Source organism: Bombus pyrosoma, linkage group LG8 (genome assembly GCF_014825855.1).
Source record: "Bombus pyrosoma isolate SC7728 linkage group LG8, ASM1482585v1, whole genome shotgun sequence".
Lineage (NCBI taxonomy): Eukaryota > Metazoa > Arthropoda > Insecta > Hymenoptera > Apidae > Bombus > Bombus pyrosoma.
Genome location: NC_057777.1, coordinates 1,378,826 through 1,402,678, shown reverse-complemented (window position 1 = coordinate 1,402,678; position 23,853 = coordinate 1,378,826). Strand labels below are relative to the sequence as shown.

The 23,853-nt window shown below is 41.3% G+C and overlaps 2 protein-coding genes across 3 annotated transcripts in view; one reads left to right on the top strand and one right to left on the bottom strand.

Annotated features, from left to right (window-relative positions):
• Positions 1-154: 154 nt before the first annotated feature.
• Positions 155-1,711, bottom strand: LOC122569997 (splicing factor YJU2). 2 transcript variants are annotated; one of them, XM_043731775.1, is made up of 4 exons: positions 1,507-1,711; positions 1,263-1,377; positions 661-1,177; positions 155-555 (listed from the first exon to the last, which is right to left on the bottom strand). In XM_043731775.1, exons 2-4 carry the CDS (start codon positions 1,274-1,276, stop codon positions 232-234), a joined length of 855 nt encoding a protein of 284 aa, XP_043587710.1. In that variant the 5' UTR covers positions 1,277-1,377; positions 1,507-1,711; the 3' UTR covers positions 155-231. The 2 variants fall into 2 exon arrangements, with proteins under 2 accessions (XP_043587710.1, XP_043587708.1); XM_043731773.1 differs by having other exon boundaries at positions 661-1,377.
• Positions 1,712-1,823: 112 nt separating this feature from the next.
• Positions 1,824-23,853, top strand: part of LOC122569998 (G1/S-specific cyclin-D2) — a 138,718-nt gene continuing 116,688 nt past the window's right edge. The window contains exons 1-2 of the mRNA XM_043731776.1: positions 1,824-1,861; positions 1,971-2,074. The gene's annotated coding sequence lies outside the window, so the exon portion shown is untranslated. The remainder of the gene's footprint in view (positions 1,862-1,970; positions 2,075-23,853) is intronic.

Sequence of the window (23,853 nt, the reverse complement as noted above, 5' to 3'; positions counted from 1 at the left end):
ATCGTTTGCAAGATCTTTTTGATTCGATATTCGACACGGTTAATCGAATCGTAGATTGTTGGCAATATTTTTGACAAGAGGCGTGTAAATTGAGTATATGTATTTTGATTTATACTACTGTAATCGACGAGGCTTATTTATATATTTTTCTCTGTACATTTTATATGTATACTTTATTTTATAATAAAATTAATGAAATTAAATTATGTGTACAATTTATCAAACGTTATGTTAATCACTGTCATTATCACTGCTGCCAGAATATGCACCCAATAAAGACAGACCATTATTGTTTGTCGGCTTATGCATACTTTCAGACGTATTTTTATTTGGATTTTTACTTTCTTCTATAGAAACATCAGTTTCTTTTCTTGCTACAGTCTGCGTTTCTTCCTTATTGGTACTAGCAACTGCAGTGTTTGAATTTACTTTGGTATTTACTAAATTTGTTTTTCTTTTAACTATGCCTAGCAAACTTTTTCTATTTGACGATGACGGTGTATTTTCAGACCACAATGATGTTTCAGATGTCTTTATTCTTTGAGTTTCCTTAGGCTTTAAAAAAAAAAAAGAAAAAATGAAGAACGCTTTATAGCTTTTATAAATACTTAAAAATTATAATTAATTAGCCAAAGATAAAGAAATAAAGTATGTATTTACCTTTTCTTCGTCTGTTGTAGATTGAAACTTATTATTTTCAGTTTTACTTTTACTTCTTTTCATTACCTTTTTTGCTGGTTCACTGCTATCGCTTTCATCTAATTCCACAATTTCTTCTTCTACGATAATTTTTTTACCAAATATCGCTTTAACACACTCTTCGTCATATTCTTCTTGCTCTTTCTCTGTTCTTTGCTTGGCTGCGTCTGTATCAAATTGTTCTAACATTTGATCATAATCGATAGTTTGTTGTCTACGATTCAAGTCTTTCAATTCCTCTAAAGATTCTAACAATTCCAATTCTTGTTTTGATTGCAATGTTCTTTTTTCTAAGAGTTTCATCGGATTGGTAGCTTCTTCCTCTTTTTCTTCATCTTCCTCTCTCTGCGCCTGTTCTTCCGCCAATTTTAAGGCCATAAAATTTCTGGTTGCACCTGCTTCAATCTCATAATCCGTATTCTTGGGATCTGTTTTAAAACTTATTTCTTGCAGGCATCTAGTACATTTTATGTAAAACCTGTAAATTCGTATTCCTAAATAATCATCACCTTCAACATCTTCTTTACGAGCATTAAATTTTTTTCCTTTGTAAATGTATTCACCGCAAGTTTTGCATCTCATATTGAAAGGAGCCATCAAACGAACTGTATATTGCCTATTTCGGGCTAATTTCATACGAGGGATTTTTGACGGATCAAAATCCGGCGGATAATATTTCTAAAATATAAAGATTATAATTAATGTAATAAATTAATATATGTTAATATATATATATAATCAATCTATACAATAATATATACGTATCGTCATTTAATTTAATATAATTATTTGCGAAATTTTACTTACGTTTAAAACTTTACGCTCCGACATGTTTCTGGTTTAATGCAATAAAATTATTAACAGAAAATATATTATAGGACACAAATAAATAGGTAGCTTATACAATCTAAATATACTTTAGGTTATCTTTGCTGTCAAAGTAACAACTAAAGTACACTATTCAGTGCTGCCAACCTTGCTTACGGAAGTCTACGCATTCTATATTAGTTTTAATACTCCAACGTTGGTACACGTGATATTTAATTCCTTGTAAATATGAAATATATAAACTGCGCGCGCGATTATTCGTTAATTCCGCCATTGTGTTTTTTGAAGTTTAAGCGTCATTAGTTGTTGTGGTCGAGAGAAGCGTTGAATATAGGTATGTACGAAATTCGTGGGAGAATCATTAAGAATCATTGCATCAGACTCCTATTGCACGTAATAAGAGTTAGCGAACCTCTGAATAGTTCTTACTTCATATTTTTCAGTGATTGGCAGGTGTATCACATTATCAAGAAGCGTGTATTGGAGCTGTATAAAAATGAGGCTACTTCGCAGCATCCAAACCTCAACGTTCAACGGATTCTGCTTGGTGAGTGATTTTTTAAAGTCTTTTCGTTTACTATTGATTCATAGTCACTACGATTGTTAAATAGGAAAAGTAGGAAAGTTTTCGTAACATTTTAACCTCTAGATCGTGGTTTATACTATTTTTACTATTCCACTTTTGAATATGAAACGAGAACCAAAATGGCGGAAATTCAAATCTCGGTATAACCGTTTCTGGAACGATCGAACTATGAAATTTAGTACGAAATAGCTAATGTTCAATGAAATCTAATCGTTCACGATTTTGCTACTTATAATGTTACTTTATATACAATTTATTACGAAATGGGATATGTAGTCATCTTTACAACAAACTATTATACTAATATCTTATCTCTACAAAGTACAACTATCATTACATGGTCTTATAATCTAAGAACCAAGTACTCGACACCGACTAAATTCCACGTTCACGACGAGCAATAAACGATGATTGGTATCACAGCGATTAGCTGACCATTGTAGAATACTCTAGCTAGCGGAATTCGTTTCACGCGGGACGAATTAAAATCGGCGAGAAGACCTCCCCGGATGTTTCTCTTGGTTTCTTCTCTCTAACGTGAATTTAATATCCGTGAATATAATGCGGGCATTTGACCGAACGATGAAAGCGAGCGCACAGAAGAGACGAGTAGGCCCGTTTTACTTCGTGGAACTGGATTCAATTCGGCATCGTACGCGTATAAAGGTTATTCAGCTAAACGCAAGGTCATGGGTACATGACTTGGGTCAGTCGAGCGCGTAAAACGGGCAAATAAGAATCTTTGCGCAAAGGAAACGAGAGAAAAAAAAAGAGGGAAAGAAAAAGAAGAACAGCCTTAAAGACACACCACTATCCTGCGTTCCTTTTGTGGGACGGCAGAGGTACGTTTATGAATACATTACCGGGACCACGACGTTTTAAAATCTGTTACGCCTGTGTATACGTGTTCTCCTTTCATGGGACTTTCATGGGGATTCCTCCTGGACTTGACTCTTCATGGTCTACCACGACTTTAGCTACCGAAGTTTTGCGGTTTGTACTTTTGGGTTTTTTATTTTGCCGGCGATATGATCCTTTTTTTATCGCCATTCTGAGTACAGAACTGTAGATATTGCCTTGGTATATGTAGAAACTAGATGTTTCATCGTTTATTTCTTCATTCATAGCGCTACTATGAACTTTTAAGACAATCGCAGATGATCCTTATATCACTAGTTTTGCCAGTGGGTATAACCCTTTAGGTATAACCTTGCTACGTACAGAAACTTATATTTTAATCAAAGATTTCAGAATCCTATATATATTTCGTAAATTTAGCTTCGAATGCAAGGTTTAACTGTTGTTTCACGATAAGGTAAATGGATATTGAACTTTCTCTCATAGTATAATTAAGGATTTAAAGTTATAAAAGTTCAGTTAATGCCGAGATATGAAACAAAGGTAACGGCTATCCTTGATCTAGAAATCTAAGACTTTTGGAATTTCGCAACCTTGGAAGTTAGTCTTCGAACAAACAAAAATTATAACTCTTTCGTATGATGCTATAAATTTCTACGATGTTTCAACCTTCGAATCAGTTTAAATGTTTTAACCTACTTTTGTCCCAGAGTTACGCCGACATTTACTAGCTTCTAAAAAAAGTAATTAAATATTTCGGTTTCGTATAAAAGATACTGTTCGAAACAACGTTATGGAAGTTACGCAACAAATGGATAAGAAAAAAATGGTAGTCAGATTTTAGGAAATAATTATAAAAATCTATAAATTCAGTTGTGGAATCTTTTCATAAAAAAACGAAACAGGCAACACGGTTTTGTACTTTCACGTTTATATAAAATATTTTAAGAAGAAATCGCGATCTAACGTACAAAGATATCTGTGATCGATCGATCTCTCTCTCTCTCTCTCTTTCTTTGGGTGGTCCATAAGTTCGCACATTCTGTATCAAAATTTTTTAAGCGCAAACAAACACAGACAATCACATCGCGAATGCCGATTAATTAAATACTTCGAAAGTGGGAAAATCTCGTATTCGCTACGTTCGGACTAATTTTTCTTTATAATATTCGTATCGATGTAACTGAACATTTATCGAGATCCATTCATAAATATAACAGCGAAATAATAATATGTTATTTCGTGTTGTTATTCCGTAATTAATTTACCACAGAGGAATAAAATACGAGTAAACCGGATACGAAAGAGAAAATCTACTTGTTGCTTTAAAAATTTATCGAAGCACGAGATAATTATAATCGCGTATCAAGCAAAGAATGCAAAATTGTTGCCGGAACTTTTGTACGTTAGCCTCATGCTATATCTGTACAACGCAGCGAATAACGTACGTGTTAGAGACGAAACCAAATTAGAATCAGGAAGTTCCATTGTAGGCGTCATTGTCCTTCGTTTTATCATACATCGGTTCGCCGTTATCCAGTCTGGGTTAACATTCAGACGACTGATACATTAGCTGTTCGTAAATCTATTAGAATATATTCTCAGTTCGCGGTAATTTTCTTAATGTTCGCGTTCATAGACGCAAACTCTAATCCGCTTAGATCAACCGCTTAGAAATTAGTGGTAGGAGGCAACGCGGGGCCAGACAACTTTTATTTTCCTCAGTCACGATGCAACACAATCACCGTAAATTGCATCGCAGCCTTCGTAGCCAAGGGGTTAAAGCGGGTCTGAACCCTAGATTGCACGTGTCACGATGACGAATAAGATAGACTAAATAAATGCAACATTTAGGGGCGCGAGTAATTTCCAGCTTAACGAGGGAGAAATCTTAATTAATCGTTTTTCGTGCAACATGTTGCTGGTCATCGTTCCTCTGTGCCTTGGCATCTCGACATTTTTGAGTGGGCTGTACTATTCCTGGAAGCCGTTCCATTCATGGAGTGTAGATGCTGTTAGCAGTCAGCGGTGCTCATTTTATGCACGGTTTCGTACTTTCTCTTATAAAAAGACTTAATAAAGGAACGGGGGAAAAAAAACGAAGACGGGAGAAAGAAGATGAGACGAGAAGAATGGCGGGAGACAGTAGCCAGCAGGGTCTCGAGGGAATCGTGTCCGTTGAAACATCGACGAGAAAATATCTATCTGTTTACTTTTTGAAGAAGAAACTGTATTCGTAGATGGTTAAGAATATAACGAGGGTGCGTCGGATTTGCGACTTGAATGGATCAAACTTTAAATTTCGTTATTGCCTTTGGCTAACAAAAAGAGATTGAAACGTAGTTGCACGGTATTGTTTTTGAGTCTACGACGTTTCGAGTTTACGTGTGATCAAAAGATCATAGTTTGTTTTTTTTTATACACCGTCAAAACTGAAAATGCCCCTATAAACTACGCGGTTATCACGAAGGCCATCGTGTACTATTGTTACGGATTACCGCTACGCACGTTTACTACAACTCGGAATGACGTAATTCTGCGTTGCTTGCTCATTGTCAGTGCAAGAAGCCAACGTATTTTTAATGTCTGATTTTATCACAATGATGTCACGCCTGATGAAATTAAAAGCGAGAATAAATTGCCATAACTCTGCTACGAAACTAGCAACGTGCGACCATCTTTGAATACAATTTTCGCACAACGTAAATACATACATAAACGTATCGGTTACATTTCAGTATATTACGATATTAGACTAGCGTAATAAATATTTCAAATATTCCGTCTAGTTTATTTTTACGACTTATTAAAAATTTTTCATTTGAATATGCAAATATTAATTTGAAATTGAAATTAGCGAATTTAACCTTAAACGTTTCTATTAAAAACGTTGAACTCTATAGGTATCTTTTAGTTTCTTCTACAGTGGCATTCGAAAACAGATACGTTCGCATAAAGGACGATGTTCGGCGAATACCAAAACCTAATCTAAATTCGAGTTTCCCCGAATCGAATTGAATCGGTTGCGAAGCAACCGCTTGTTTCCCTTTCTCTTTTGTTTTTCCCTTGTTCTTCTTTTTTTCTCTCAAGTTCAAACGTCTCACGTTCCGCGTTTCACAAAAACATCCTCGATAAGAAAAGGAGTGGCGTTGCGCTCCCGAAGAAGCTTTGCCAGAATTTTTCTCAGAAGTGTTTTGCACCGCACTTTTATCCCCTCGCAACCGCAAATCGTGGTATGCCGCACATTGTTATGCGCGCCACGACACACCGAGCGCAGCTTTCTTTCAACGGTCGCTGCGAACTTTTCATCGCCAAATTTCTCCTCGTTTTTCTCTGCTTCTTCTTCTTTAATTCAGAACCGATCGAAAGGGACCGATACGATCCTTGGAATGCTCATTGGCTTCCTTTAACGCGATTTTCAAGTTGCGACAGCCTGGCACGGATACGATTTCCGTCAGAAAAGTTTTACCATCGAGACCAGATGCCGTTTAGTGCTTCGTATACAAGGTGCTACGAAATAAAGCTTTAAGATATTTGCAGGTTTATAGCGCTTGTTCTGAAGAATAAAAAACGTTTGTTCCATCAGGTTGTAACGCTATTGTCGACCATTCGAGACTGAGACTCCTTTCTAGCCACCGGAGAGACTTAAAAGTCACGAGATTAACGAAAATGAACATAGAGCGACAAAGATCGTATTTTCCATGTTTCCAAATTTAGATTATATCCCCCGTAAGAGAAACTCCAAGCATTGCCGTGCGCGAGAAGTTTCCTTTTCGGGCATGTTATCATCGACGAAATACTTTGAAGGATCAAGTAATACGAGACACCCTGTAGACGCAAGGCAAACACACTTCACGTAGAATCCAGTGTCGCATTCTGGCGAAGTTTCTCCCAGCAGTCAGTTAGTCAAGAAATTTCCTCTCGATCCTCTGGGTCGTTTGTCCGTCGTTGAGCCAATTTCTTAGTCCGGCCAAACATTTCCACGGTTCAAGATCGTGTGTAAACGCTCGAACAGAAATCCTATGTCGATGGATACTTTAAAAGGCAGACGATACAGTTTCTTAGAGAACGCCGGCAACGAATTCTTCGCGATCCTTGCAAGGCATGCGCGCATCCTGTCCTTCTGCGAAGGAACCGTTGACTACTGCCAAATTATAAGGGAACAAAAACGGTCGTCTGCGGGCGCCACCAGACGAGCTCCCCTTTCTCTCTTCTTTCTTGCTCTCTTTTACGTTCGACGCATGATACCGATGATATTACGCTATCGTTCAACGCGAAGAAACGTACGCTGCCTGCCCCACTGCTTCAATCTTTTTACCCATATGCGTGGTTTATTTTCCACGTTTTCTTAAATCACTGTCGCGACTCGTCGCTGCATTCGTTCGTCGATTCGCTCTTGCCATTGCTGCCGGACTTTTTAACATATTTCCGAAGCCTCTTATCCAAGGAACAACGTTTCAGGAATGGACAAATTTTGCCACTTGTCGCGATTCATTCGCAAACTCGTCTCTCTCGATTCTTGCTTCTAAAGTTCCCCAATAGGAAGAACGAGGACCTTTTGCCGCGTTTTCACCTTCTCCGAACTTTCACGCGTCGTTAACGAGCGAATCTATTGCCAAGGTGCACGAGCGGAGGCCACCGATGTGTCGATCCTCGATCACCTTAGCCGTGTAAGAGCGTAGAGCACGGTGGTTCATTGTGCAGCGCACGAAGACGCGAATGTCTGTCCGGACAAGCTACGACGAAGAGCAAGAAAGAACTTCGCGAGGAAGAGAGAGAGAGAGAGAGAGAGAGAGAGAGAGAGAGAAGGATGACAGGTCTTGCGAACGTTTCTCGGAAAGCCGAAAACCGAAACACGAGCTGGCCTGGCCTCCAAGAGAGCGTCGGCATGTGTGACACCGGAGAATCACCGCCGTTCTTCAGTGGCCAATTCTCTCTTTCCTCCTGGTTCTTTCCCTTCGTCTTCGTGGTTGGTTCGTTTCGTTGCGTTCGTCGGTATACGAGTATTTGCGTTGATCGGAAAGGTTTCTCCTCTCCTAGCCGGCCAAGTTCCGTGGCCCGTGTTCCACAACAGCGGCTGCGGCTCGTCTAAATGGCCACGGAGGACCATTCCTTGGCCCTTATCGAGTTTCAGCCGCGCAGGTAACGTCTTAATTGGTGTTCAACTCTCGTGGATACATTGTCGATCGGCGTACGGTGTCGAGAAATTTTAATCTCGCCGCTATGGTTCACCGCCACGAGCCATCGACCGTATTCTCCAGGCTTCGTCAAAGCAGAAACAAAGTAGCACGCACGAACGACGGTCTCGTTTCAAATTGACGAGACCTGATACGCGATATACGCGCGCTTCTTCTCTCTCTCTCTCCTTTTCTTTACCTGCTTGGCTTGTTCCTTGGCTTGTTCGACGTATTATTAGGAATCTATCGTTGTTCACCGACCGAGACAAAAGCACTAGTTTCCACAGTCGTAACGAGATATGTCAGGTTTATCCATTTTACGGTGCGATACCACTGTCACCGTTGGCCAACGACGTTGCTCTTCGCGTTATTTATCATCGTACTACGGTTCTCTGGCACTCGACGGCAGTCTGCGTACTACGGCTTCGCGCTAGTACACAGACTGATTACGTTAATGTTACCACGCGAATATAGGACGTGGGAAAATTAAGACTTTATTAGACCACTGGCAGATAATTAAGCCTTTAGCAAAGACGCTGAACGAACGACGGATTCGCGTTGGAAAAATTCGATCGAGCCGATTCTTCTTGGCACGCTGTTCCAGCGTGCGGTATACGGTTTGCCTAACCTAAGCCAACGCTGGTTAAATGGCTCGGAAAAGAAGGCTATCCATGGTTGAAATGGGCGAAGCTCTCCTCGAACAGGATCGGCCGTGTATTCGGTTACTGTAGCTTGTCGGAAATCCTGTTTGATCCCACGGTCCGCCGGAGGAAGGCCTCCCCGATTCGTACGTGATAAACGAAAAAACTTGCCGCAGCAACTGCAGCACCTACGTGACACTCTGGTAAAGAGATTATCGAATTCCTGCGCCCGTTCTTTTGCCTCGTACCGAAATGTTGTCCAGGCAAAAACACGCCCCGCCGATTTCCTCGTACGCGTTTGGCAAAAACCGAAATACTTAGGCCGGTTTTTGCCGATGTTTTCAGTGGTGCGCGTGCCTTTCGCTTAACTGAGTTACTTCCACCTGGTCTGCCTCCTGCCCTGACGTAATTGCCGTAAAAAGGCAAGCCAATTTTGCGATATCGGCCGATTTTCAGGAACTTACGACTCCTACGTGGGTCCGACTGTCGTCCGTTCTCCTTCCATCCGAATAAGGGAAATCGTCCCTCGAGATGTACAGGTTCTTGTTTCATCGTATCAATTATGGGGAAAATGGCAACGGTAACGGCGATGCTACTACCATTTTATTCTTCGTCGAGTTTCCGAAAAATAGCTGGTTTTTTAACTCGGTTTTATTTACCTCGGTCTGATTCTCATTCGTTCGCAACAGGTCTGGAATAACAACGAAGTAATTTCACGCTTACGAGATAGGGGCGACGCTCGTTATCTACTTACGTTGCGAAGGAAACGAAATTTATCCGGACAGGTCCTTTCTTTCAGGTAAGGAAAGCGTTACAGCCTTGTGCGAACAAGAAAATCGTTACTATCTAGCGCAAACGTTGCATTTGCACGCTACAAGTGTAAATACGTAACGCGTGACAAGTTAGACAAAAACTTAACGAACAGCCTACGAAACTCTAACCCATGAAAAATCATATTTCGTACGTACGTATTCGATACGCATTTAATAAAAAGCAGACTGGACCGGACATAGTTTTCCTTCCTGCGAGACACGCTAGACGCGATCGATTCGCTTTTTTTTTTTCAGAGGCGGCTCGTGTCATCCTCCCGCGTTGCTAAATTGTCACGAACGAGCGGAACCGTCGAAACAGCCGTTGCATTCGGAACACACACCTCTGATCGTGCAATTAGATTAATAGTCGGAACTCGACGACCTTGCGTCCAATCGATCGATAACATTTCCGTGTTTCCATCAACGGACCTAGCCAACCTATGAATACAGCGATGGCTGGTATTGTTTTTTTTTTTTTTTTACCAATACTAGGGCGTTTCCCTTTCGATTCTGCTTTTTCACGCGGAAAGGAACTCATCGTTGGTGTCAACGTGGAAAGTTCCGAAAAACGTTAGATTAAATATTTGCCACTTCCATCTCTGTTCTAACACTGCGATTCGATATAAAAATGATAGATTATTTGCGAATCTGGCGAATGAGACGGTCCGTGAATATCAAAGATATTCTTTGAATCGTTCGAAATATGGTTTTTATAAAGAGGATAAAAGTGTCACGTTGAAAGCACGTTTTAATATTCAGTCTCGCGCTCGAGTACTCTCACGTTACAGACGAAAGACGTCGATTGGAATTGCAATTTCGAGATCGCTTCCTGACGTGATGGTCATCATGAATGACCTTGAATGGCCTTGTAACATAGGTCGTTGAACTTGCGTTGAAAGCGGCAGTAATGAAGCAAGTGAGCCTTGGAATTTCCTTTATGCCGTCACCTGTAAAATAGTCGCTTTCGACTTGATCGATTTATTGCCTACCGAAAGAGAATGTTTCCTCGAACAATCTTCTTTTCTCCATCATCGTTCAAACGCCTGTGTGTCGATTTCTTCATTTACCGATCGTGTTCTAAACGAGAAAGACGAAAGTTGCTGGCGAAAGAGACGAGCAAGAGGAATGTCTAACCGAGATCCGCGGTATTTCTATTACCATTTGGCTCTTCAAGATCCAGGGCATAGCACGAGTTCTGTCACGCTTCATATAATAGCGAACAAAATTCGCGCACTGGCTTATCAACGTACGATAGTCTACCGTTTAATTTAACGGTTTTGCTGATCATTTTTCCGCAGTAATCAGCATTCGCAAAGGCCGGCAATCGGCTAGACAACTGGTTTAACCAGACCAGTCTCCTCGATTTTTCGATCGATTCTTTCGGTGAACGTCCGATTTCTAGAATCACCGAGTCCAGTTTCTATTCTAGATCGACAGGGATCCCACCTCGCTATCAGAAATGTTCTTCCACTTCCAGGTAGTAAACTACGCCGTTCGACTGGAACAGGTTGAACGTCGATCAAAATGTTTTTCAACCTGCTCGCTTCTGTTCCGACAGACTCTCCTCGTACCTCCGATTCGATCGTAGACGAATTTCTATCGCCGTTCGGTGTTACGTTCCCGATCTTACGTAGCATCGAAGCTATTTTCTTATTTTATCGAAGGATATTCGATATCCCGTCGATACGATCGTATAGATCAATGCGACTAACGTTGAAAAATAATTTTTTTATGTGCATCCTTACGGTTCAAATTGCACGCCTGTTGTACCGATTGTTGGTCGTTAATTTTCCACGGAATAAGAGAGTTCATAGCCGCCAGCTAATAAATATATGTGGGAATCGGAAAGGGAATGTAGCAAGGATGATCCACAACGGTTGTCCTTGCAAAAACTTTCGAGAAAAAGTGGTATTACCTGATCGTACGTTCTCCGCGTATACGTGGTATCGTTGGTCACCCTGGAAATTCCATTATGTCGTACACGTGGAATTGATGTAGAAGGTATGCTTGAAAAATAAAAGAAACCTCTAACGGTGTTGTATCATAAATCTATCCAAAGTGCTTGTCTCGCTGGAACTGTTGCAAAGGTATGCTTGCTGTTTAGGATATCAAGGTCCTGGCTAGAGGGTATTTCGCAGATGTTGAAAATTACACAGAATCTGTCGTTTGGGAATGTTCCTTTTATTCTGTTTTAAAGAAGAAATATCCAAATTCAGTGATAGATATAACATAAGAATTAACAACCACCTAAACCCTAGTTACTAGTTACTCAATTACTTGACAGGACGGATCAGATCCGCAGGCTAAAAAGACATTACCCTCTAGATTTAAACATTAGATTCAGCTAGAATCGAACATACGATAAACGTTTATTATTCGCGTTATAGTACCACGTCAGAATAATTTACTTATAATTCTCAATGAGAACTGATTGTATAATTCTTCCGAATAAAAAAAAAACCTTCTCTTTCTCTTCGAATGAGAATTTTCAGAGTACGGAATTTCCATTTTTTCAAGACGTTTCGAGAGTGTTCAGGTACTTTGCGATTGGTAGATGACAGACACAGGCGAATACAATTGAAAACATGTACGCGGTTCTTGCTTTCTAATCTAACAATCGATTGTTTTGATCCATGGATGTTACTTTAAAAACGGGTCAGAGAACATAAGACGGTGATTATAAATAAAAGAGGACAGGCCACGCGATTGTTTCGCATATAGTACCGGATGACACGACGATGCCTCGTTTGAATCTCTGGCAGATCGTCGGTGAGAGATTTCATTCGTGAATGGCAGCCTTCCTATAGCACACGTCGCGGTATGCGATGAGGTACGATAAAGACGGGCCGCTAATCGAACAAGCGGCATTCTCCGGCCGAAGGATTCTGCTTTTGATTATGCACACCGCATCGAAGATGATGCCTTCTTTGAAAAGTACCAGGCGTCATTCACGCGAGCACGCACACGCGTGACTCTCTCTCTCTCTCTCTTTCTCTTTCGCGAGACTCGCTCGTTCGCGTGATTTGCAGTTGGCCCGCCAACAGCTAATTGCCTGGCCGCCACCTTCGACGTCTTTATCAATTTGCCCACTGGGATGCTTTCGTATCTCTTTTCAATTTTTTGTTTTTTCATTTGACAACCGGGTGAACCTCTTTGGTTTCTTCGTTTGTCAACCGTGAAACCTTGGCTCCTTTTATTTGTTCATTTACCAGAGGTCGTGATTGGAATTGGTTGGCGATTTTGGAATCCTGTCAAGCGGAATTGAACGTTTAATCGCCGCTCTGTTCGATATAATACTTCGGATTAGTTTCTAAACCGAGTAACTGCTCGCCTGTATGTTGCCATTTGTGCGCCACAGTTCATACGACAATATCCAATTTGAAAACAGAATGAAAAACACAGGAGGTTTTGAAAGGATGCGCGGCGTAATTAATTTTTCTAACACGTTTTGGAAAGACGTTGTAGCTATTTAAATGTACCATTTCTATGGAGCTTCACGTACCGTGACATGGAATGTCATTCTTACGGACGTTATTTACCTTGCGTTCTTTCTCATCGACTTACAACGGATGCGTTCTTGTAATTGGTATGCATTCTAACCTCGCTCAGCTCGTCCAACCTCTTGCTATCACTTCGGTACCGATATTCCTAGTTCCTCCTTTTCTCTCTACGACAAAATGCTGCTGGCTTTCGAAACGAAGGAAACGCCGGGTGAAGTCACGACAGTTTAAGTCGCTCGGAAGCAGAAAGATTTCGCGAACTCGATATTTTCAAAAACCAAGCTTCTAACGTAATATTCTTATTCCGGGTCATCTTCTTGCTTTCAGCCACGGAATCTTCTTCGCTTCGATCGTATCACAAATTTGCGACCACGGTGTATACGTATTAAAAAAAAAAACAAAAACAAAAACAAAAAGAGAAAAAGAGATAGAGAGAAAAATGATGCCACGATCGCTTCCTGCGCGGCGCGTCTGTTTTGTTGGGATCCGAATCGGAGGACGCGCGTAGCCATCCAATTCCAACGTCTTCTTCTCTCACCTGAGCGTCCGCCACGGCAGAAACAGCCTCGTGTGTGGCACACGTGATTTACATGTGAGCTTGTGACTGCCAGTGGCGGCTCTGTCTACGTGGATAAAACTCGTATGTATACACACGGGACGGCATCATCGCGACCGTTGGTAGCATTTGTACGTGGAAGAGAAGGCGTCAGCCGATGCAGGATGTTTTGGCGAGGCTCGTGAAGGAATTGCAAGGAAAAGACAGAAGGAAAGAAGAAGAGCCTTCGTTTCTTTGCCTTCCTCTCTCTCTTGCCCATTCGCCCTCTCTTTACCCGTCCTTGTCGGACCCAGTCTTTAGAAGTTGCGGCTATATGTGACCGGTGTGATGCTCAGGCATGATGAATAGTTGCACAGTATTAAAAATAGCTTCGTGGAATATGCATCAGCGGCTAGTTTTCAAGTAACTCCTCTCTTTCTTTCTTTCTTTCCTTTTCCAAACTTCTGCTCTTTGAGGTCAAGGTTGTGCGTTTTTCGTCCGTTCTTTTTTCGATGGTCCCTTGTTTTCTTAGGCGTCCCGTGCTGCAGTTCTGTGCCTGGCATATTATTATTCCGCCAGATTCTCTGCTCCTTGTTGACCATTGTTTTGATAGGTGCATAAGACCGATTCTAGTTGGTAAATGGTTTGGATAGCCTTCTGTGAGTCGTGTTTCTTCTTCATTCTTTATTGTTTTATCGAGAATCTCGGGTCAAGCTGTTGGTTGTTGTTTTCTTTTCTTCTTGTTTAATTACTCTTTGTTAGACGGACGGTAAATTGGATGAATAGGTAGACAAAGCGATGTTTGCAGAACCAACGGTAATAATATATTATACCGAGGGAAAATTAATAAATTTTCTGGTTAAGGAAATTGAAACGAACGAAATATTTCTATCGCGATCTAACAGAGCGCTTTATTTGAAAAAGGTGGAATTGCGTTTCACGGATGAGTCGGTCGGTGTGTGGAGTTTTGAAGGCATTCGTCAAGAAATTGCGCGGGGGGAAGAGACGTTTCTTCCTTTCTTCTTGTTTCGGTGCGCGAGACAGGCCCCGGGTGGTCCCGTGTGATCACCGAGGTACCAGTTTATACCTACAACGTGGGCTGTGATACGCAAAACATGATAAACGGCGAGATAACGAATACGTAAAGTTTATATTGTATCAGATATTTTGCAGAGTAACGTATCTCATTACTGGTGGCTTCACCGACCAGCGTTTCTTGGAATCGAACGATCTTCCACGATTCTTTACATTTTTGTTGAAAAGAATATGCAGATCGACGAAACGAAGTTGTCTGCGGAGTTTGGATTAATTAAAAATCACGCAGCTCGTTGTTAGATCAGCTGCGAGTGTCTGGTAACATTATACGGCGTATAATATTTTGGAATTCCCAGGTAAATCTGAGAAAAAGTTTAATCAGAGAAAGCCTTGTGTCAGTCATTTTAAAATGAAAGATCGTTCCATAATTTTGTTTAAAAGGCACTTTGTTTGTCCCTCGCGTATTTAATTTTTAGTATTTGTCTGTAAATGCCCGAATAGACGAATATAATTTGTTGTTCGAGTAATTCGCGCTCAAATTATTCCCAAATTAGACGTACCACGAGCCACGAAAAAAAAGACGAAGGAAAATTATAAAGTGACGCGTGTTAAAAATCGTCAAAATTCATAGCTTAACGAATTGTTTTCCCGTTTCTTTATTGCTTCCTGTGTTCGCTGAAAAAGGCTGGGATAAGCAGGAACTTTAAGCGAGAAATATGGCGAGGCTATTTGAAAAGTGCCGTTGAGAAACTGCACTTCGCTCTTTGTATCTTTTTTTTCCTCTTTGTTCCGTGAATAGCCATCAGGAAGTCGGCTGCAATCATTGACGTGCCAGGGTGTCCTGTACGTAGGTCGTGATGTGCAGTCGCGATGAACAATCTTGTTGCTTGCGTATACCTACATGCAAATGTCGCGAGTTGTAGAATTCCTGAGGCGAAAACTTCGTCGTGAGCTTGAAAAGTCACTTTTGTTCCGGCTGGCGCCGTTCTGCCACCGAATAAAGTCGTTTCTTCTTCATGCAAATGAGTTTCGCGTATTCTTTGTCTCTTATTAGACCTTTCGTAAGATGAAGTTTCGCTATCCAAAACAAACCGTAGAAATCAAACTTTCCTTCGTCGACCAAACACCGAGTAAATAGTATACGTAGAATGGCTAGAATAACCAGTATGTAAACATTGCAATAAATATAACGATGCGCCAATAGTTTCTGTAGCCGTTCGTTTGGAAGACGCGGAATTGCCTCGTTACCATGATTTCGATAATACACGGACTTCCTTCGGCATAAATTTTTCGAAAGGGACAGAAACGCGCCAACAAACCTTTCCAAAAACCGACCGATGCTCGCATCCAGGATCCGTACCCACGGACCTTGGATCTACGTTCCTTGGAGTATTCGCAAGTTCTCCGTATCGGTTCCTCTACGCGTACGGATCATCTCATGGGCAACTAAACTGGCCGGGACTATATTTTTAACAATTCTGTGTTAGTCCGTGAGTCGGATTTAAAATCCAGGGACTGGTTCCTGGTACGGACCCACTGCGGCCACCTGTCAGCCAATCGTAAATTCGCGGTGTCCTTTCATCGGCATCTTCTTGTATATATATATATATATATATATATATACTTATTGTGCTCGCCCAGTTCGAGAGACGAAACGGTTCCTTTCCGCAAGCGTATCCCGTTGATAGGAGGTCCTACCGTCTCCTAAACCTTGGCTTTGTAACTCGAAGGCCATCGTTGCCCTCTCACCGGGCCGTTTCACGCTCTTTACGTGCCTCCTGCGATGCTCCGCGGCTGGCCATTAGACCGCCTGCCTGATCCAGGGTAAGAAGTCCTCGCATACCAGACGTGTACTCAATGAACTGGGCGAGAGAGGATCTCCCTGGAACGGGAGATGGAAGGTAAGAACTGACGCGAAGGAAGACGCGGAGAGAGCGGCATGATGGATCGAGCGTCGAGGTTCGGCGCAGGAAAAGTCAAAAGGCTAATTAGCAAGGAAATTGAGGAAATTTACGGTAGATTTGGATACTTGGTTCTCTCTTCTCGTTTAAGTACCTTAATTTTTCTTGTACGTTGCCTGTGAAACTAATGGTGGAACAAATAGGGTGGAACGAAGTATTCTGCTTGTGAAAAAGAAGCGGAACTTTAGAAATATCGTTAAATTTTCGGTATAATCTCGTTCCAAGTAAAAGACGAATTTATGCGCATATACCCTTTTTGCATTCTCATCGATGGTCGATTTATTCTAAAAAAATTTCCGTATTTCTTACGTTTAACAATTCGGCGAAAATGGCGAAAATGATCAACCCAATTAGAAACTGGGCATAACTTCGGCTTCAGCCTCTCGTTCCAAGATTTTTCGATTTTCTCCGCCTCTCTCGTTTTTTATATTTAAACGTATAACTGATAGGTACTTAGCGGAAGCAGCGTCCTCCTATAACGATAAAATCTGAAAAACATCTCGATAGAGTCAAAGACGGTACGAAGAAAAAGACGAAATGGTACCGTCCAAAATCCTCGCTGAATGCAGATTTTGTTACAAAACGGCTGTTCATTATCAGATTCTTTCGAAAGCATTTTCTTCTTTTTACCTTGTTACTTGTTTTACATCGATACTTTTTGGTCGCCGTTTTCGAAAGAATGCTGCTCGGTCAAGATCGAGTACGCATCGAGATACACCTGTAGTGCCGTCTCAAGTTCAACAAACCACGCTGGGCTTTGCCGGCCATTTCACGTCGCCGTAATGAAGCGATCGTGAAATTAATTGAAAGCGTTTTCCGTTGGACACTGTATATTGGTCACGGCTTACAAGCGGCAGAAATTAAAGATGCCGTTTCAAAGGTTTACAATAATTACGACCGACTGGTCCTACTGCGGTCACGCGTTGCAACAACCCCATTCGGCAAATAATATGCCGTTTCTCGTAGAAAATGATGCGAATCCGTGTGCAACGAAATATTTTTCACGGCATTAAACTCGCCTACGTAGAGACAGTGTTAAATATGGCCCATACCGAATACGAAAGATTTATCGATACAACGGATAATTAACTGTAAAAATACTTTCGCGAATTCTGCAAGACGTATATCTACCTGTTCTAAATATCTCGCAACATTTACTTGTACGTTCTCGCTTTAGTTCCAGATTTGACCAGCGTAATCGCGATCGACGTAACCCGACATAGTCGCGTCTCGTTACAATGCGAATGAAATTTCAAAATGCTTCGTACAACGCGTACGAAGCTTCCTGCCCTAAACGTTCGAGTACCTCAGCGAGCTAACATATATTTGCTTATATATTCTACTTAAATGCACGGAACCTTAAAGTCGCGCAATTCCAAATAAAACTTCATCCCTTCGCTTTCGCTGTGCGTGTATCCTTATGGTGGAAAAAGCATTCGACCCGAGGGAAATCGGATCGGTTCGCTGCTGCATTCCGGAACGAAATTCCCTAAGAAGGGACGCTTACGATTAATTAAAACGCGCCACGATTCCCCGTGGATGTCGATTGGCATATTATTTTGCCCGGTCGTCGGTTTCACGTCACATTAACCTGCGCCGCGCGATCGTTCGGCACGAGTCGTATATCGCTTATCAACCGTTGGAAAACGTTAACGATCTCTGGTTTGTCGTCGTTAAGATTAAATTAACGCGGTGCCGCTTATTTTTATCTCGCCAGTGGAGCGTTTAAAGCGATCGGAATTCCGCATAATTGGCGCAACCCGCGAACCAAGGGGTGGTCGACGCGGTCAAGCTTTATTGCGTGAGAATAATGCCATTGAAATAAGAATACGAGCGGCCTCGTGAGTCAAACTTTGCTGGTGAATCGCGTCCAGTGTCGTATCACGTGCCGTTCGTGCCTCTGCGCAAATGTCGAGTCTGCAGCTTGGAAACTTTGATCTTTGCTAGAGAAATTTACGGGGATTGGTACTATCGTTGCGGTTCTCGCGTATCGTTGGTTTTTCGAGGTTTCAGAAACAGGCTGTAGATAATATCCTTTGTAATTTGTTATAAATATGGTAATTGTTATAATCGATATAGGCACGAATAGCCTCATGGAGCACGTATTGTCGTAGTCTTATCTTTGCCGAGTTGTAGGCATTGACGATACTTGAATGCTATCATGAAAATTATTATTAACAGTAGCATTGTATGCAGAGTTCATTGTACTTCATTTTTATTATGAAATATGTCTTTCCACTATGAATAGAGAACTACCGTAACATATATCGACCGCGAAAACAATAAAGATTACATGCGCCGTGGTGAAAAGGATACGGTACGATTTAATGAGCAATAAACTTCTGTGGTGCACCACATCCTCCTTTCGGTCGACTACTGCACGACATATGCTGCAGTTATTTAAAGAAAGTTTTGAACGTTATACGTCACGTTTAACGTGCCTTCTAGTCGTCCGAGCGATTAAAATTTACAAAAGCGCAATATTCCTCATCCTTCGACCAGTCTAAGATCGATATGACGATTCCTTAAATCGTATAGAATATAGAACATCGAACGAGGACTAGATGTCCTAAAATTAAATGTCCCGATGTAGGGTTACCGTCGAGGGTTAAATTTCCGCGGGTGCATCGTGCACCAGGAACGGGATTTTTACCAGGAGGAATGTTACAACTTCCTCCGCTGGCGTCATCGGCCTATAAGCAGAAGAATGAGAATGCCGAGGCTAAGATGTGCTTCTGCATGGCAAGCAGATGCATTCACAGAAATCTTCGCTTCCTCCGTAAGTCAAATATACAGGGTGATTTTTAAGTGCGCGCGTGAATGCCTACTGCGATTAAATGCGTTCAGACACGAAAACGGGCAACACGATGAAGCGTGATCCGTATTATCGTGGTATTTTATTGTCGTATGATTTTGAAATTAGCAGATTATTGCCAGCGGATGACGTTTAGACAGTTAAATCGAAAACCGGTTCTCAATTGTAAAACGTTCCTACAACAATTTAAAATCGCTATTCAGAGATTACGTTACTCGATTAAATATAGGTTTCGGAGCAATAATTAGGAGCAATCGCAATCTGAAAAGGCAATTTCGAATAATTAATTTAGAAAGGTATAATTATAAAGGGATCTCTTACGCTTATCAAGGTAGGGATGCGGCCAAGGTTAATTCATGCATGAGCTGAATGCTGTACCTACTTAAAAATCTTGTAGCATGTTAAAAACTGACGAATATTTATTTACGCGTGTAATATATTACTCGAATTACCTACGAATCTTTCTTTGAAATTATCCTTTTACCTTACGATATGAATCTTCCAATACGTGATGTTTGCAATTACCGTATCGCGCATTAAAAGTTATCCAAGTTTGATACTTTCGTAATAACTTCCAGATAGAGCACACGCGTAAGATTTCACATTGCGTTCGTTATGATATATCTGTAATTATATTATTTCAACGATAGTATAGTATCATCGTTGAGACGACATATTTTTTTTAAAATAAACCTTTGTATCACAAGTCGATACAACTTATGGCAGAAACCTGTGTAACACGTGTCAATTTTATCGGTTAACGAACGTGTCGCTCGAGTTTCCTATGTCACCGTATTCCTCGGTGAGGTAATCGTGAAATTAGTGGTGTATCAGGTCACGAATAAGAAGGCTGGGGTAACCGCAAAGTGGTGAGGAAGTCGCCGGAGATCAAATCCAACGCGTAGGCAGTCTTGTGTGACGTTTCGTGAGTTTTGACCGACGTACATCCGTATCAGTAGATAGTAGAAAATGGACAATCTCCTCGTAGATCGTACTTCCTCCATCGTAGATTACCAGTCCACTACCGACTTCCGTTCATTTTTTATACCCTTTAACTACCGTTTCGATTACACGCGAATCGCACGGAAGATGTGCAGATGCGTTTTATCTTTCAGATGGAATTTTACGAACTACGTTTGTTCTCTTCAGTCTTTCGATCTTCCTCTAGAGATTCTTTGAAAATAATTTATTATACTTTATTTGTCAGTTTTAATTAGAAATAGGCAAGTACTTAGAACGCCATACCATAACGCGCTACGGTGTGATAAAAGTCCATAACATTTTAACGTTACCGCGACGTAACATTCTTCTTTCTGTACACGTATCACTATAAATCTTCAAAATCATTGGCGAAAAAAGATATTTGCCACGCTTTCCTCTATACTTTAATATATACCTTTTCATTTTCTTTCTTCGTCGGTCCTTCGAATCGATCGCACGGCCGTTCAAATCCTCGAAACGCCAACCCTCTGTCGTCGCTCTAAAATTCTCCATTTCTCGAATTAAACCGGTCCACAGTGCGCGCGTCGAGAATCCGTTTCATCCCTGGCGATCAGGCAACGGAAGACAAATTGGGGACATCGTCGTCGAGGAGGGGAAACGGTGGGGAAACCCTCGCAACGGCTGCAATTTAACCAACGATCGTCAAATTTCCCGTGAAGGATTCGCGTACGATTAATTTCGCAAACCAGCCGTAAACAAATTCGGGAATTTGTCCGGTGAACGAAGACAAAAGGCTAGGTAGAAGCCTGCACCCTTCTTCGAACCTGCTCCACTCTCTCCAGCGACAATAGAGGCATCGGTGCAATAGCCCGGACTTCCTTAGGTAAGAAGTAATGTAATAAATAAGCTTGCCTCCCTTCGCCGTTTCCTCCACCGAACAAAAACCAGCCATATGGTGTTTAACTACGCGCGGACGTGAAACGATAACTATCGAAGGAAAGGGGGAACTTGCGCTTTCTTCTATCGCGCGAGTCGTGCCGCCTCGGACGACGAGCATTTGCGTGATTCAACCAGTAATCTCGATGTAAACAATGTCAATTAGGCACGTGACAGTGTCGCGCGGCATGCGCTTCCGATGTCGCGTAGATGTTGTATAATTGTGGACGATACATAGTGGTTTTAGCGGATGCGAAAGAAGCAGAGACAGTACGTAATGATGGCTGTGGAAAGGAAGAGCTCGCGGAAGGCTAGGGTGGATGTAGGGACAACGTTATTTGAAGAAATTGTTTTCTGCGAATCAGTATTTCTATTCGATATATTTTTAGCGAAGGCCAAAGAGAAAACACCCCATTGACCTCGCTAAAGAAACAAAATAAACAAACTGGAAGATGGTATCCCGCTGGGGATGGCCATCCACATGTTGCTTGGCGATTAAAGCTAGAAAAATTTACCGGATGTCCAGCTGGACAAATTGTAAAGTACGAATTAAATAGTAATGAAAAAATATTTTTAGTAGCGCGTTACCAGTATTCAGGAAGCAAGTATCGAAGAAACAGGGAAACAAGTTTCGTATAAAATATGAATGGGACGCTTATTTTTGTTTTACGATGAAATCGAATTAACGCACGCGTAAGCGATAACAGCGATATACTGGTTTTTCGCACGAAAAGATGTGTTCTTTCTAAATTTTAATGTAGAGCAGGCAATAGAGTAGAACGACGTTTCTTAACGCGCCGCTGTCGTTGTTCACGACTGAGTTCTCAAATTGTTTCGATGCTCGACCGAGACTCCGGTAAATCTACAAGTGTTCCACATCTTTGAAACAAATAATCCCGTAAGGGACGTACCTATTTTATGACGATATTACTTCTGTTTGTACGGTATGAAAATAAACTGATTCCTAGAATTTTTCCTAATTTTATGTGTCGTAGCGAGGGCAGGCCGCGTTTTAAAGCGCTGGTACTTGTACAACGTTTCTTGTTGGCGATATAACGGCGAGACATCTGCGTTAGCAGCTAACATAAAGTAAAAAGGAATATTCGGATGCCTTAGTTAAAGCTCTGTTAAATCGTTCCTCGGATCCTTTGGTCGTCTGGTGATATTTATTTTATAACGTACAATGCGAGCATACTGTTTTCAGATTTTACGAGATACGTGCAGCTTCGTTACTTTCCTTCCCGCGACGTTTCTCTTTTACTACTTGATCCCGTCGTCTGCTTTATGTTGTATTAGGTTGAGAAACGCACGAACCGGTGTATTTTTCGTGTAATTTCCTCGAGACGTTTATGTATTTAAACGAACTAATTCGCTTTTTAAACTTACTATTCCTAGAAAGTTTCGTAGCGGCAGGAAGTATTTTATGTATTGTCCTACGCTGAACGACTATGGAAGAACCAAATACGAGGATGCGAAGTAACCAGGGAAACGTACAAAACTCGGGTAAAAATTTTTCACAGCACAAAAATGTTAAAGAAATTTATTGGCTGATCGTAGCTTTTAATTAAACCCAGCCAGATAAAAATCTCTATAATCACGTTCATTTGTATCGCAGGTTTCTCGATTTTTCAAATATTATCATTTAATTAAAATCAGCAAATACAATGTTCGACAGTCGTAAGTAGCTCGTTTATATTTCACGCGAACGGGTTAAACGAATCGCGTCTTACGTGTTTGATTGCAAAACCTCGCGAAGACCGAGAAAGAAGAAAAAGAAGGGAAAGAAACGCAGTGAATACGCTTCCCAAAAAAGAAATACGAAGGAATGCGACACAGTGTTCCTAATGGAAGCACGCCCACGTGCGACAGTGCATTGACCGTGGCAGAAGTTTCGGGTGGCTCGCGGTACCTTAATATTCTGCCATAAATTACCAGCAAGAATGCACGGAAGACATTGTTTGGTTAACCCCTTAACAGCTCGCCAATCAACCGCGAGTGCCCCCTTTAAACTGCGGCCCCTTTTTGCGTGAAACACGCTTTAGAATAATTCAACCGGTTCAAGGATGCTGATTAACGTTAACATCGTTGCCCAATTACGTAACCGTGCCTCTACTTAATTGTACTTCTACTTAACTCTTTCTTTATAGCTTTTTCAATTCTTGGCAAGTTTATCGAGATTTCAGCTTGTCGTACGTTCCCTAAAAATTATGTTTCTAGAGTGTATAAATTCTCTGCTCGTAGGAAGCTATTTTTCGCGATTCAAATATCACGTCGATCAATTCCTCTCGATACTCGTATTGTAAATCATCGAAATCTTTCATCTTTATTTTTTAACACCCCGTATAACAACTACCGCAACTTATGGCATTCATAGTTCGTGGTCTTTGTTCTTTGGGCGGTCTGATAAAAAAACATAGCCGAGCGAATCTTCCCTTCGCAAAGAAGTTCTTGTGACACCACAAAATCCGTGGCTTGAAAACGGATAAAAGGCCGGAAGAAGACAGAGTTCAATGGCTGATCGTTCCGAA